A 16,377-nucleotide genomic window follows, 5' to 3' on the forward strand; every position below is an offset into this window, starting at 1 on the left:
TGGTCATTAAAGCACAAGCAGGAGGAAAAGCAGGTGTCAATAGCAACTAAAACGCTACTGATACACAACAAGTGGGGAGTCAAAGAGCAGGCAGCAGTACAGCTGCTCACTGTTCAAAACAATCTCAAATGTGGTATTGGTCATAAGTGAGGATACAGTTACTCATGAGGCATTTCCTTCCTTAATATCTTAAGAATAACAGTGAAGACATCAAAACTATGAAATAACACATATGGAAAGTATTATACAAATCAAAACCACAGCACTGTGCAAAAGTGACTGTGCAGAGACCATCCTTCAATTTCAAATGTCAAAACAGCCATTTAAGTATGTTATTCATTTTTCAGCATCAGGAAAAAAAGCAGAAAAACATTTAAAAGAAAATTACACATATGTCTCAACAACTAATACAATTTCTTTTTTTCCAGTATTTAGTGTGTCCACTCTTTGCCTTAGTTACAGCTGCTATTCTCTTCATGTGACTTTATGTCCACACTTTCAAAGTTCAGGCTTGAACAATAAGGCTGAGGTCTGGACTTTGGGGTGGGGGGTCTGAGAACACCAGCAGCCTCTTTGTTTGATTTGCAGTTCGCAGATTTTCTTCTTTTTTGTCTATTACTTTTTCTCAGTAACAGATTCTCGACAGCTACAAATCCTTTCAGACTCATAGGCCCAATCCCATTACTTATTTTTACCTCTACCCCTTGTTTTTGAGTGTCACCTTGCCCCTCGGAACTGAGTTACAAGTGAGTGAAATTTTCCCCTATGAAACGGGAGAACCCTCAAATAAAAAAGAACATTACTTCATGAACAGGCCACTAGAGGTGCTCTGTAGGCAACAGCAGAGGAGCAGTGAAGTTCAGCAACCTCGCTGCTGGGCTTCAGTTAAATTTAGGGCATCATATGCTTTCAAAAAGGGGAATGCAACAATTATTTATCACCTTATCACCTCTAACTCTTCAGTGAGAAGCTGAAGTCATCCATTCGCCAGCTTCTTGTTTGAATTTTCAGTTTCACCTTAAATGGAGCTGCATTTCTGATGCCTGAGGTGGTTTATTCCATTTAAGGAAGAATGGGAAATTTAGCTAGATAGCTACTGAGACAGCAGCGTACTATTAGCGATTTCTTTACGCTTATTATTTAGAAAAGGACCATAATACATTGAAACGACATTAAACTAAGGTAATGTAATGGTTATCGTATTTTTAACAGAGAAAATTCTCACATTTGTGGGTTTCTTAAGTCTTTTGGCTGCCATCTTGCTGTTTTTTCTTTTTTCTCCTCCGTTTGGAGTGAGTCTCTGAAAAACCTCCGTTTGGAAGGCTGTGTAGCCCTAACACTTCTATCTCAAAATAAATGGCGACACCCTACCCCTACATGTAAACGTGCAAAATAGAGGGGTAAGGGTTAAGTGGTAGGGGCAAGGGGTGAAATGGGATTGGGCCATGGTGTTTTGTTGTTATCTCACAGTGGGAGTATCGACAGAAACACCTGTGGAGTTTTTCGGATCTGAAGCACGTGTGGAGCTTGATTTTCTCCTCTCTCCCAAAGATGAAAGCTTTAAGTGTTGTTTATCAGATGGTCAAAGTTTTGGTGGTCTATCAGGACTTGCACAGTGGTTAGGATTCGAATTTTCTCTGTATGTTTTATCTATGTATTTATTTTTTGAACTCCAGTTTTAATTACAGAAACTCCCGTGTTTTTCATTTATTTTCCTTTGACATTCCTGGTCCTTATGTATGTGGATTATCTTATATTTAATCTCCTCAGTAATACACACACACACACACATTTTCTAAACCACTTATCCTTCTGGGTTGCAGGGGGGGAGGGCTGCCAGAGCCTATCCCAGCTGTCAGTGGGCGAAGGGCTCCTCAGTAATGTCTCACAAAAAATGAATAACTTGTATTTAATGGATATTTTGACTGGAAATGAAAATAAATAAGGGGTGGTCTCTGACTCTACACAGTACTGTATATTGTACTTTAGATTCTCCTTTTCCCATGATGCAGCTTTACAAACTCTTGGCATTCTCTCCAGCAGCTTCATGAGGAGCCATCTGGAAAAAAAGCCACCTGCTTTTCCAACAGCACTGAAAGCTGCTGAAAATTGTTCTTTTTAGAAATGAATTCATACATAGGACTCAATGCCACTATGTATTATTGTCTCAGAAACAATTTTTTAAAGCATGAGACTTAAAATCAAAATGCCTTTAAGGTCATGAAAAGCATTCAATGAGGTGGTACTATATATTAAACCAAAGGCAACTTCCAGCTAACAGAGAGACATTCTCTTTGGTTTGTGCCGCTCCAAAGTAAACAAACATTCGTCCTAATGGCTGAAAGCTTCTGCATGTTCTGCCAAGCTGCTCAAAGACAAGGTTGTAGCTCTACTTTCACTCATAAATAACTGTTACTGTTGTAAAGTTAAACAGCCTGAAAAAACGGGAACAATTCAGCCCAATAACATTCCGAAGCGAAGTCTTTAATCTCAGCAATCTCTGCCCTGTTTGTTTTACTTAAAAAAAATTGGCCTTTAAGTTTTCTCATAGGTATTAAGAGTATACATTTTTTCAGATATAGTTTTTTTTTCCTTATTTCCTTATTTTTCAAAAATACTTGCCCACACTAAAATATTAGCATACACTTAATCACAGAATGGTTAATATTTTTAAGACATCCTTTGTGACTTCTAGACTTACAATGAAAATAACTATTATGATTAAAATTTTCTGGAGGCATATGTTACAGAACTTTCTCATAAATTAATACTATTATTGTTTTGTTTTAGCTTTCTAACACAACAGATTTCCTCCCTTATGATGAACATTTCCAGATGCCACAAACCAAGGTGACCAGCAGTGGAAGAGAATGACCAATAGACCATGTATTAATGAAAGTCTTCTTTCAAGATGTAATTACCTCAACCACAGATTTTGTGAAGCAGGGACAAAAGATAGCACTGGCATTCGTATGTAAATATCACATACTAGCTGATCGTAAATTATTACTTAATTAAGTGCATTTGGAAAACACATCTGAAGCTCTCTACTTCTTATGAGAAAACTTCCACTGTATTTTTTAAAACAAAAACAGATCAAGATCATCCAATTGCAAACCATGTTCCAAGAACCTTGAGGACCTTAGCTCTGTCTGTGACCAGAAAGCCCACCCTAATGCTTGGGAAGTCATTATGAAGAGAGAATGAGGGACAGAGAAAGGGAGAGCAAGGAAAGAGTTCACATGGTGCTAGCTGCCTCTGAGGGCCAAATATAGAGAATGAAATGGACCATGTGGTCCATATCTCTGCCTATTAATGCCTTCAATAAAACCCACTAAATGCAGCTGTTGCATTATTTATACCCCCAAAACATGAGCCTTTTACAAAGCATTACTTTTTAATGCATGCCTTTGTATCATAAATGTCTTCCTCCGCCCATGTTAAAGCTCCCATTTACCAGCTGTTGAGGTGCATTTGAATTTGGGTGAATACGCATGCACGCAGAAACAAACATGTGGTGCTGGCCAGCACTGTGAAAGCACGTTTCTTAAAACTATGGGTCACGACCCAAATTGCTTCACCAAACTGCTTCACCAAATCGCACGTGTCTATGTGCTGGGTCACCACATGATGGGGAATGTGTATCTATACATGTGCCTGAGTGTGATGTGTTGTGGGTTTAAGGCTATTTCTCACTGAGTGATTTTTATAGATGAAAAAACTGAATTTTGAAAACATGTACATGCATTTCAATACTGTCTTTCACTTCATGTGTGAAGCTGATAGACAACACTCATTAAGTCACATACATATACCCCTTTGTTGCCTTAACTGAGTGCTAAGCCAAGGTTCTTGTGTTTGACTGTGTAACTACTTGACTGTTTTTGACCCCTGCCTGTGATGAATATGAGCCTTGGATTGCCCCTAAACCCCCTTCATTACAAGATGACAGACAAATATGAAGTAAAAGGGGAGAGTGGAAGAAGTAGTGGTAGTGAGTTTTATAAGACTGTTCAGCTGAAAAAACTGAAGCTGCACTGTTAATGTGGAACCACCGTGAGCCATTTTGTAAACTCACTGTAGTAATACTTTTTTACTTGGGTCCCAGGTTGGTATCAATTCTCTCTTAGACGTTAAAAAGCTTAAGAACCCCTGCTCTACATCACAACAAAATGTTCTGTGACGGACACAGGTTCTAAATAGTAAAATTATGTATACACACAGCCATGCATGTCTATATGATGTGATACAGTGGAGCCTAAGGGGAGATTAGAGCTATGATGTAGGTCAGGTCTATGTGTAGAGGGAATTGTGGGATATTGAGTCCTCCTGTCCCCTCTGGCCTCCATCACACTGCATTGCACCAGCCCAGTGCCTTCCCCAATAACGAGCAAGTATTTATAGAGCAGAACAAGAGAATCGGTTTAAAGTCACGCTCTCCTCGTTCTCCTCTCTCGGGTCTTTCCAAGGACTCTACTCTCATTATTTGCATTCTTTTGCGAACTACTTTAATGTGAGGAATTTTTTTTCCTGAAAAAATTTAAATAGCAACTAGTGCTGGAAAAAATGTGACACTACAGCAGTCAACAGCAGCTATTTCATAATGGTTGCCATGCATTTTTAGTATCCTTTCATGTTTACCATTAGATTATACTTACAGGGCCATAAAAAAGTATTCGCCTCTTCTCAGTTTCTTCTGTTTTTTGCATATTTGTCACATTTGAATGTTTCTGATCATCAAGCTACTTTTATATTAGATAAAGATTAAGTAAAGTAAACATTACATGATGTTTAAATAAAGGAAAAATGCTGCTCAGCCCTATCTAACCCTATGTGAAAAAGTTATTAGCTCCTTAGCTACTAAATCAAATTCAACTGATTACTAGGTTCAATTTCACACCCAGGCATGATTACTGCCAGACCTGTTGAATCTAAACATCACTTAAGTAGAACCTGTCTGGCAATGTGAAGCAGGCTAGAAGGTCTCAAAAAGCAACACATGGTGTCACGTTCTAAAGAGATTCAAATACAGATGCGAAACAAAGTCATTGAAATCTACCAGTTTGGAAAGGGTTACAAAGCCACTGTATTGGGACTCTAGCAAACCACAGTGAGAGCCATTATCCACAAATGGAGAAAACTTGTAACAGTCGTAAACCTTCCCAGGAGTGGTCGGCCTACCAAAATTTCACCACGAGTGCATTGACGACTCATCGAAGAGGTAAAAAAAGAACACAGACGACCATCCAAAGAACTGCAGGCCTCACTTGTCTCAGTAAAGGTCAATGTACACAATTCTGCAATAAGAAAGATACTGGGCAAAAATGGCATCCATGGAAGAGTTAAAAGGCGCAATCAACTGCTGACCAATAAAAACACAAAGATTTTTTTGCATTTGCCCCAAAAAATGTATATAACCCCCAAGACTTTTGGGGTGATATTCTGTGGACAGATGAGTCAAAGGTGGAACTTTTTGGAAGAAATGTGTCTTGTTACATCTGGCATAAAGCTAACACCGCATTCCACTATAAGAACATCATATTAACAGTCAAACATGGTGATGGTCATGTGATCGCCTGGGGCTGCTTTGCAGGTTTGGGAAGACTTGTCATAAATGAAGGAACCATGAATTCTGCTCTCTCATCAGAATTCTAGTAGATACAGATGTCTAAACACATCTAGGTATTCTTTTTTTACTTAAAGGGGAACTCAAAATTTCTACACAATTAAACGGCTCAGATGTAAACAAAGTCACTCACAGAGTGATTTGTTGTGAAATGCTCCGTTCTAGACAAGCTTCCTGAACCAGAATTGTTCACAGTGGTGGTGATAGGAATCAAACGTCTTAAGTGTTTAATGCCTCTAAAAGCTCTTATTATGCAAAATGGTTATGGGATATTGTTTTATAATAGTTTTTTCATAAAGTTTTGGCCTAAAATGTATGCAGCAGGACAATGAGCCGAAGCACATGAGCAAGCCCACCTCTAAATGGCTCAAAAGAAACAAAATTAAGACTTTGGAGCGGCCAAATCAAAGTTCTGAGATTCTGTGGCAAGACCTCTAATGGACAGTTAATGCTTAAAACCCTGCAATGTAGGCAAATTAAAACAATTCTGCAAAGAAGAATGGGCCAAAATTCCCCCACAGCGATGTAAAAGACTCATCACAAGTTATCGCAAATGTATGATTGTAGCTGTAACTGCCAAGGGTGGCACAACCAGTTATTAGATTTAGGGGGCAATTACTTTTTCACACGGGTGATACAGGATTTGAATAAGTCTTTATCTTGAATTAATGGAATGATCCTTTAAAAGCTGCATTTTGTGTTTACTCAAGTTGTCTTTATCTCATATTAAAATCAGTTAGGTGATCTGAAACAGAAAAAGTAAAAAGTAAGCAAAAGTAGCAGAAATCGGGTGGGGGTCAATTCTCCATGCTTCTTCACAGCACTGTAAGTTCAGCGTGTGACACTAGCTGTATAAATACGAGATCATAGTGTCAAGCGCTTAAAATTGAAGGAATGTGAAAAGAAATGAGAAGCTGCAAATCTGCCAATACACAGGCATGTTACACCTTACAGTTGTTGTGGTTGTGCATGCTTATACATGATCATACTGTGGTAATTTCTCTCTCCACACATACACACACAAACAAAAGACGTGAAGCAGCACTGGTGCCAATGAATGATTGATGTTGCCGCTGTTGTAGGAGCGTGCAGTGGGCCCGATAGCATAAACAGACATTTTGCAGTCGCACGCCACAGCAGATGTAAGCCGAGCCACGAGAAACAAAAACCCAAGCGCCACCAGCATTTAGCAACAGCCCAGCAGAGAGGAAGAGCATGCGCGGTAGACGACTGTGCTTAAAGCTAGCACGCTATGTTAATTAAAATGAGTGGGAAACGTGGCACAGATGCGAATGTAGGCAGTGTGGTTGGATAATGGCCCAGCATTCTGAACCAGACTGATTGGTCTAGAAGCAGGTTAAGTGCTTCTAGAAGCAAGTTAACCACAGAACAGGAAACCAAATACAGATATAGGATGTCCCAACAACGGAGTAAACACTCAGACCAGAGCCTACAACTTCCTAAAGAGATAAAACCTTTAACCCCTTAAACTGCACGCTTATTAGTCAGCTACTCATCTTAGGATTTATTCTTTTCCAAATTATTTGGTAACTACAATAAAACTAATATGTAAGTTATATTGTTATGAGAGTGAGTAATCAAACTGTGGGCTAAAATACAGGCCCTTGCAGTTTCAGGGGTTGATAAAGGAGGGTGAAGAAACTGAGAAGGCCATGGGGAGGGCTGTGCTCTTCTGAAGGACGACGAGAAAGAAATAGGTTAAAAAGGGATTTTTAGTAAACGGGAATGTGTGACTCCAGGTCCATTCCGTCGCCCTGGGGAAATCATGTCCTAGTTTTCCATCCGTCCTGTCCAAGTACTCTTAAGCCCTTGTGGCAAAAACTAGTCAGACACATGTTGACTCTTGTTAGATGTCTATAAAGAATGGCATGACACCACCATCAAGTCTAAAATGCAAAAACGCAGCAGTTTCATGTTGCTTTTTTTTTCAGAATGGTCAGCAGTTCATTAGTCAAGTTTTTAATTAGTGCAAAATTACATTGCCAGCAGTGTAATATGTTTCTATATATGGGTGCTTCTGTAACTGTAGGCAATTTTAGGTCTTGAAATTTTTTTTTATATGTGCTTACTTTTTATTGTGAAGCATAGAAAATTACATTCACATTCAAAAGTATCACTCAATGTAATAAGCTGCTATAGTATAGGCCTATGAAACAGTATCAGTATTATTTATATACCACGTTATTTTAATCTTCAAATGCATTAGAAGACGCTACTGAATTAAATAAATAAATATGATCAGTTATTTATGTCTACCTAAAATATTTTTTTCAAAGCCAAACAAACCTACTTTCAGTGTAAACATAAGTTGGCCTAAGAGCACACAGACAAAAGTGTGGGAAAGATAAATTCACAGAAAAGCAAAATATATATCATCTTTTCACATTCAAAATCTGCATGTCCTTACTGCACGGCTTATAGCTAATGTATTTTGAATTCTTCCTTGAGAACAATTTCCTACTCCTATTCAAAGCCAGTAGAAGAGGCCACTCTATTTGCCATTTATACTCAAAACAGTGAAAACGTGATGACTGCAGGATTCTTTACACAACAGCTTAGAGTGTCACAGTGAATACTGTGATAATGTAAAGACAAATTCAATTCAGAATAAAATTTCCAAAATCATACGCAAGTTTGTACAGCTCATTATTTGTATTACAGACTCTGATTAGTGACGCACACTGATATCAGAATCATACCGGTATCGGCAGATATTTGCTTAAAGGAATATCAGCATCGTACTGATGTTTAAATGTGACTGATATTTCAAACCAGTATTTGATGTCATATTGTACACTTAAAAAGAATGTTTAGGTGATGCTGGGCTGCTTTTAAAACAGCTGCATTTTATTTGCTTCACTGCATTTGTAACCCTACACAAGCAAATGTTCTCTGTAATGATTAACCTAATCGCAATATTTCATAAATGTTTATGCATCTGCATCAGCAGATATGTACATAAAAATAATGAATATTGGCCCACAACTCCCATATGGGTGCTTCCCTAACTCTGATTCTTTAAATGAATTTTTGTTGAGGTCCATTTTCCAAACATTCTGAAAGCCAAAAAAGACAAAAGAGGCAGAAAATTCCATCTGCATTTTCTTTATAAGCACCTAATACAGGGTGTACATAGACCAGCGGCTCTTTTTACATATGATCCTCTGAGGCCTTGAAGACCAATGCCCTTCCTCTGTGCATGTGTAGGAGTACCTACTGAGGATCAGTAAGTAAAGCACTATTGTCTCTGACGATACATGGTACGTGTAATTTGCATTTTAGTTTGATGATAACAGCGTGTCAGTGCATTTGTGCCTGTGTGAACACAGCAAGCCCCACTGGAATGTGTACGTGTGTGTGTGAGACCAAGAAAGACTAAATGAAATTCAGACAGGGGCAGGAAAGGCTACAAACTGTAATCTAGGGATTTCCTGTAGTGGAAAAAGCGTGGAGCCCTCAGAACCTGCATCATATGTCCAAGACGTTATCTGATAAAGTCGTTATCTGAGCAGAACAGATAGTTTTACCATTTGTTTAAGCTCTTTTAGTCTAGAGAGCAGAGAATGTTTAACAGAGAGCTCCAGCCATAGTGAGCAGACATAGGTGTAGGTGTAGAGATGCTGATTACTCTGAGCACTTACGGAATGGCAATCTCAAAGACATTGTTCTGAATGAGCTGCTTTCCCAACATGATGATGCTGAGCTGAATACATAGCTCAATGAGACAGCCTCCAGGAGCACACTGAGAGCAACAGTGAGAGAGAAAGAGACAGAGAGAGACAGAGAGATAGAGAGAAGCGAATGAGCAGAATCTGATTAGTGTTCTAGGAGTAAAACACCATTGTTAACAGAAGCATTAAAGAGAATGACAGGCAACACAAAATCGCACAACACACAAACCCACAAATTCCAAACACACCCACAAACAGATCCAAATTCACCTCTTCCATACGGTAATCATTGAAAATATAAACGTAGTCCCCAGGCCGGCCAGCAAACCTGTTGATAGGAGAAAGATAAAGCTGAAGGTCATGGCCAGGTAAAGAACTACTTTCTGTCTCTACCAGCATCTGCAAACAACAAGCCACATGTTTGCTTTATTTTAGGTTTAAGTTTGCTCTCAGTATCTCCTCCAGAGGGTTGCGGTGACAAAAGGCTTTCTCTTGCCTATCCTTTGTACACCTCAGTCTGTTCTCTCTCTCTCATCAGAATTCTAGTAGATACAGATGTCTAAACACATCTAGGTATTCTTTTTTACTTAAAGGGGAACTCAATTAAACACAATTAAATGGCTCAGATGTAAACAAAGTCACTCACAGAGTGATTTGTTGTGAAATGTTCCGTTCTAGACAAATTTCCTGAACCAGAATTGTTCACAGTGGTGGTGATAGGAATCAAACGTCTTTGTGTTTAATGCCTCTAAAAGCTCTTATTATGCAAAATGGTTATGGGATATTGTTTTATAATAGTTTTTTGATAAAGTTTTGGCCTAAAATGTCTTGTTAATCCATTTATTTTAATCCATTCCTGTTGGAGGGGCACAAGCAGGACAATGTAAGGCAAAAAAGTCCCCAAAGAAAACATTTTCTTTTCAGATTTTCCATTATTTTACAATTACAAGCATTACATTAAAAAAATTAGAAGACTTGTATAGGCTCACTGGTGGTTTTCAATAGTAAATAAAACAACTATATTTGCATTGTGGTCATGGTGACCCCTGGTTCACCTCACCACCACTGTAAAGAAATCAGACTCTCTAACTTTCTCTACAACAGACCAATTCATATCAAACATCTCTGAATAACTTTGTTGACATTTTGTTGATGGAATTATGCAAAATAGGTGAAAAATATTTAGGTTTTAATCTCAATGCTGTCTAATTTTCCTTTTTCAGCAGGGGTGTATTAAAATAAAGCCTAGCCCATGCAGGGGAAACACTGCATCCCTGTTTCTCTCTCTCTCTCTCCATTCCTAAACCCTGCCTCTGAGCATACCAGCATTACCCTTTTTCTTATCACCATCCTTAGCTGTAAGTGAGCATACTCTAGCTTTGAGGGTTGTCTTGATTACCTACCTGCCTTTGAAGAAGGCCACATAAAAAATGGGAGCATAAGCATTCATGAACTTCAAGAGGAAGGCTTTCAGAATCAGACGCTCCTCAAAGTTAGTCTCTGTCTTCGGGATCTCTGTGGATACATGAGAGCAGATGCGTTGAAGCCACGGAAAACAATTCCCATGCTACTACTTAAACATCCAAAGTTCATCAACTCATCTTTATTGATGCATATATGTATCATATGAGTCAACATAGGCTATGTTCTGTGGAACGTCCTCTTTTCAAACTCTCACTCTACTCTCCAGTATAATCTTTGGGTATAATTCAGCTTTACAGCAGACCTGGTGGTTGGCTTAGGCCAAAGCGCATAGTATAAGTTGTATTGCGATTATATGTTTTGAGGCTTCCTCTACTAAATCTTCATTTTACAATACAGATTAGTGTCTGGGCCCCAGTGACGTTGGGACGATAAAGCCATAATGCCAGCACCCTGAAGGCACACAAGAGAAAGTACTCCAAGCCTGTAATTAAAAGATTTGTGAAAGGAAGGCATCTAAAGCACATCAAACAAACACAGACTATGTAGTAAACTGGAGCAATCTGTCAGTCTGGAGGTCTGACGGACCATAATCAGACCCAGCTAAGTGCATTTGGAAGTAGGTTAAAACGTGGAGTGATGCCACACTTTCACTGTATGTGGTCAGAGTGGGGGAGGGCCTATGCCTTATTCAGTAGGCAGTAAAAAGTGTCTCCCCTCTCCTCTCTCCCTCCACCTTCTTCTGGCTGAGGAGCCACTCATTTCCCAAGCTTTACTGGACGGGCAGAGATGAGTTCAATCAAACTTTCATGACCACAGTTATACAGAGCTATGGGGTACCAGCAAATATCTGAAGCAGAAAGACAAGAAAATGAAGAGCGCCAGGACTTGACAACTCATGCACAGACAAAGGGTAATGCTTTGTTTTGATGATCCACTGTAGATGCTTTGAAAATACTCACTCTGTCTTTAACTTTCATTCAATTAAATATGTTATGTTCAGTTACACTTTATATTATAATATACTTTATATTAATTTATACTCAATTTGAATCTAACCTTAACCTCAACCCAAAACTTAAACTTAACCCCAGTCCTAATCCTAATCTTAACCCTATTGATAATCAACTGAATTTCACCAGATAGTGTGATAGTCTCTCTACACATGCACTCGGCCTCTCTCCTTCGTTTCTCTCTCTCAAGTGAAGTTAGCTGCATTTGGAATACCTCTAATCTATGGATGATGTTGAGCTGGTGGAACAGTCACAGCAGATCTTTCCCTTTTTATGTTTTAAGCACTTCTGCAGTATCAGCAGTAGCAAGAGGAACTTAAGCGCAACAGGACTACCATTAACAGTCGATCAGAGGAGGATGGATGGTGTTCTCTGCCAGGTACGATTTACAATTCCAAAAATATACTGCTAATAAACACTGCTAGTTTATTAAAGATGTGTAAAATGCCAGTTAATCTCAGCATATTTTCTCTCTGTTCAACTCAAGTGTTAAGTAACAAAGCACAGCACTGTAAAACCACAAACCAGCTCTGTTAGGGAGCGTAAGCAGGTTTGGGTTTCAAATTTAGAAGCACCATTTGGGCCGAGTTGGGTCTTGTGGATGGGTATGGATGGGGTTCAGTTGTTAATTTCATACCATACAGTCCTCAGACATGCATCGTAGTCTAAATGTATATAACAGCAGACAGTATAGTGTAAATCTCACCCAGTTCAGTGAGCCAGACAGCCACAGAGCCATAGATCTCGTCCAGGATGAGAATGACGACTAGGTTGATGATGACGGCTGTAGCTGTGACAGTGACCCTTGCGTTGGACTTGATTTGAGGGTCTTGGCTCATGGCCAGCAGGGCAGAGACAGTGATGCGGTACATAATCACTCCGAACACAGCGGCGAAGGTCACACCAAACTAGAGAGCAAGGAGAGGGGTAGAAGGCAAAAAAAAAACAAGACGGTAAAAAAGAAAGAGACAGAATGAACAGGAGAGTGAAGACTATATATATATATATATATATATATATATATATATATATATATATATATATATATATATATACACATATACACACATATAAACATATAAAACAATGACTTTGTTAACATGGTCTAAATTCAGTAGTTACTTATACAAGCAGCACAGCTCACCATTAGTAGAATAGAGGAGATATTGATGAAATATCCAGGCAACCGGTCCCTCCACGTAAGCTTCTCATCTCCAGGCTGTGGGGAGAGAGGAAGAGAGAGAGAAAGAGAGAGAGAAGAGAGCAAGAAGGTTTGAGTAATACTTTGACACAGGAATGTAAACCGTATGATAGTGGATGGTGACTAATGAAACTGTGTTTGCTGCTTAGCAAGAGCATTTCTGTGGATCTGTGCGTTGTGGCTGAGCATGTGTATGTTTCCTGTATGTCTTTGTTGAGACAGTTCTGTCATTCCTCCTCAGGGATTACCTGAGTAGAAGTAACTCGGAGTGCCAATAATGGACTACAATGTTAGACCAATACTGTCCTAAAAACTTCAAAACTATCAGCCATCACTAATAAAACATCCTTTAACTAGCTTCCCTTTTCTAACCTTGTCTTTTGGATCTAAACTAAAGCAAACAAGCCAACAACAACAGATCCTGCTGCATTGGTCTCATGCACCACAATAAGCCAACAGAATTAAGAATACAGAAGAAGCAAAATGAGCGCATGGGGAGAGGCTCAGGCATTCACCACACATCCTTAAGTTTACAGCCTGCTGCCATCACTCAAGTTCAATTAGCAGGCCACAGGAATGTGCTCTTGTAAGAGTAGACTGTGGTCGAATCTATGAAAACGTTGCTTTTTTTACAACTGAATAAAGCTGTAATCAGCTCAAGTGGTGAGACACAAACAGTAAAACTGTCTGTAGAAAACAAATACAAAAAAAGTAGGAAGACAGTTTCATTAACATTTAATGGCACATACCCAATACAGCAGGTAGAGGATTCTGGAAGTTCAAATCTCACTTCTGCATCCAAGCGCTGTCTCAGCCTCTCACTGCTCTAATTGGGCTCATTAGGAGAGCAACAGCACCACCTAGCCTGCAGAAGTACTCACCATGACTAAACCACAGCCCAGGAACCAGGAGAGCCAAGGCAGCTTAACAATGTTGGCTACACTTGAGCAGGCCTCTCACGATGTCACAGCTTTGAGGAATTGTAAAATAATGAATGCAGGTCATGCAAGACAATTAATCACAACCCACGCGATGAGCCCCAGTGGACCCGTGCTCTCAGCCGCCAGCCACGGGATATGCTCTGCGGCGAGGAAGACAAGGGAGTGAGGCAGACAAGCTGGGCTTCCTCCTTAAGGTTCCAGAGCATAAACTGTTAGGAACTGTTTCAGGATCGGGGAGAATCGGTGATACCAGCTACACTGCACGCATTTGATGATACCATGGACCATGGAACAGATCTTGAAGTTCTCGTAGCAGAAACCGAATCTAGAGGCCTTTATTCAAACCATAATTATACTACTATGTTAGAGTTGATCAAAAAAACCTTTGTAAATCCATGACACTTTTGAACTTTGCAATACTGATAATGCAGATGGCTGCAATATGGAAATTAACACTCTTTACTGAGTGCTGCCAGCTTCCTCACCTTGATCTGATCTTAGATTTCTGAGACACTTCCATGGAGATTTTGATGAATTACATTGCATTCACTTGATTCAACAAATGTTTTGGTCAAAATATTGCACAACAATTTTTAATCAAGTAACACCAGTGAGTTTTAAATGTATACATTGAATATAAGACACATGGCTGCTGCAGACCAGTTGCATTATGGTATTTTGTCCATAGTACTTTATCCTCTCACAAGTAACACTTCACCCATGTAATGTAGAAGAAAACCTAAAGTTGAGAGATAGAAAAACACATTTTTTGCAAGAACGCATCTCTTTTGCTGATTAAGGGCATAAAATCAATTCCACCCATCTCCCAAAATGGTGGGAGTCTGCAATGATTCAAAAGAGAACATGCTCAACCATAAATGGTTTATCCCTTCTGCCTGTTTTCAGGCATCCACAGCTCTAATCTGTTTCTCCATCTCATGGTGAAAAGAGAAACAACCCAAATTGAGACCGAGACTAACCCTCACTGAATCAGATCCATGTACCATCACTGCTCATAGAAAATAGAAAAGGTATGAAATGAGACAAAAAAGCCACACAACACTCACAAATACTACAGCAGTACTATAGCAGTGACTGAATCGAACCAACTCAACTCAGTGGCTATCGAAGCCAGCGAGGTCTACATGTTGGTTAGAGGACTGTAGCTACACAGCTGGCCTGGGGTGTGGGAGTCTTGGTTAGCATGGGTTTTTATGCTAGTGGAGCCAGGGGCCAACGGGACATATCTGGAAGGGATACCATAGACAGAGCTCACAGGATTAAGTCCACAGCTCAGTGGGAGTGGGTCACAGCAGGGCTGGACGGTGCCCAGACATTGGCAGAAGTGACAGCACCCTGGTGGAACATCTGTGAGGAAGAATCTGTGAGGCCAAGCACAATCACATCCTCCTGTGGCCATCCTGATAGCACTTTGTGGCTAATGAGAGAGTGGATTTGTTAATCTTTTACTAAGTGCTGCATGTCATCCAGTTTTTAATCTTAAGTCTTAATGGAATTACTATGCAGTAAACATGCCATGTATGTAGTAATGAGAGCGAGATATTGAACTCCAGACCCACTGACAAGTTCTTTGAGTTTAAGGGAATGATGTGAGGTAGGGAGAGACAGAGAGAGATGGGGGAGAGAAAGAGATGCTAAAAAGTGTGTCAATCTGCTCCCCCAGCTTTGTGTGCGAAGAGGAAACTCTGTGTCAGTACTAATAAAGCTGGGGTGTCTTTTTAGCAGCCAGCTGCTGGCAAAGCCTCTCCATGACATCTGTTGCTGTGTTTCATCAGAGAAGGAGCGAGATTGCCGGCTTCATCTTCTGCCGTACTCTTTCCTCTCATCTCTGTCACATATAAAACAATCAAAGTAAATCCCAGCCAACAATGCATGATGGCACGCAACAGACGTGCGCAAGGTTTTGCCTTTAGGCCGAGTTCAGACAAGGCTTTCTGCCCTCCTCAGCAGGGCTTTGTCCTCAGGTCAACCCTGCAGCTTCAACTTGGATGTATGTCCAGTAGTGATATGGTGGCTTGGGACAGCACTAATACTGCCTACCTCACACACACACACACACTCACGCTAAGCCCTTTGGGAAATTAGTGACAAGCTCACCAGCGTGGGGATTTCCTCCGAGGCCATATGCCACTTTACGGAGATGCGGCGGGCGGATTGACGTCACACACCCTATCCCCTCTCTCCCTCCCAATGCCCGGCGCTCTCGGACAGACGAGATAAGAGAGAGAGAAGAGGAGCCGGAAACTGGCCTCCGCCCACGTAGCCAGTGCAGCACACATAACTGAGGCCCTGTTGTACAGGGGGCTTAGCAGAGAGCAAGAACATCGAAGCAGAGATTACAGTTGTATTAGCTACGCACATGTTGCCATGGCCAGGTGTCTTGGGCCATAAACAAGAGGTGAGCTGGACATTTCTTAGACGAGTGGTCCACAGGTACGCACTCATGGACATTTTGGTCATG

At 40.2% G+C, this 16,377-nt stretch overlaps 1 protein-coding gene across 1 annotated transcript in view; it reads right to left on the bottom strand.

The window, feature by feature from the left end:
• ano2b (anoctamin 2b) overlaps positions 1-16,377 on the bottom strand; it is a 63,930-nt gene that overhangs the window by 14,818 nt on the left and 32,735 nt on the right. The window contains exons 16-20 of the mRNA XM_036577450.1: positions 12,898-12,972; positions 12,460-12,661; positions 10,722-10,833; positions 9,589-9,646; positions 9,289-9,389 (exon numbers count right to left, since the gene is read on the bottom strand). Of these exons, the coding sequence (XP_036433343.1) occupies positions 9,289-9,389; positions 9,589-9,646; positions 10,722-10,833; positions 12,460-12,661; positions 12,898-12,972 (548 nt within the window). The remainder of the gene's footprint in view (positions 1-9,288; positions 9,390-9,588; positions 9,647-10,721; positions 10,834-12,459; positions 12,662-12,897; positions 12,973-16,377) is intronic.

Source organism: Colossoma macropomum, unplaced genomic scaffold (genome assembly GCF_904425465.1).
Source record: "Colossoma macropomum unplaced genomic scaffold, Colossoma_macropomum, whole genome shotgun sequence".
Lineage (NCBI taxonomy): Eukaryota > Metazoa > Chordata > Actinopteri > Characiformes > Serrasalmidae > Colossoma > Colossoma macropomum.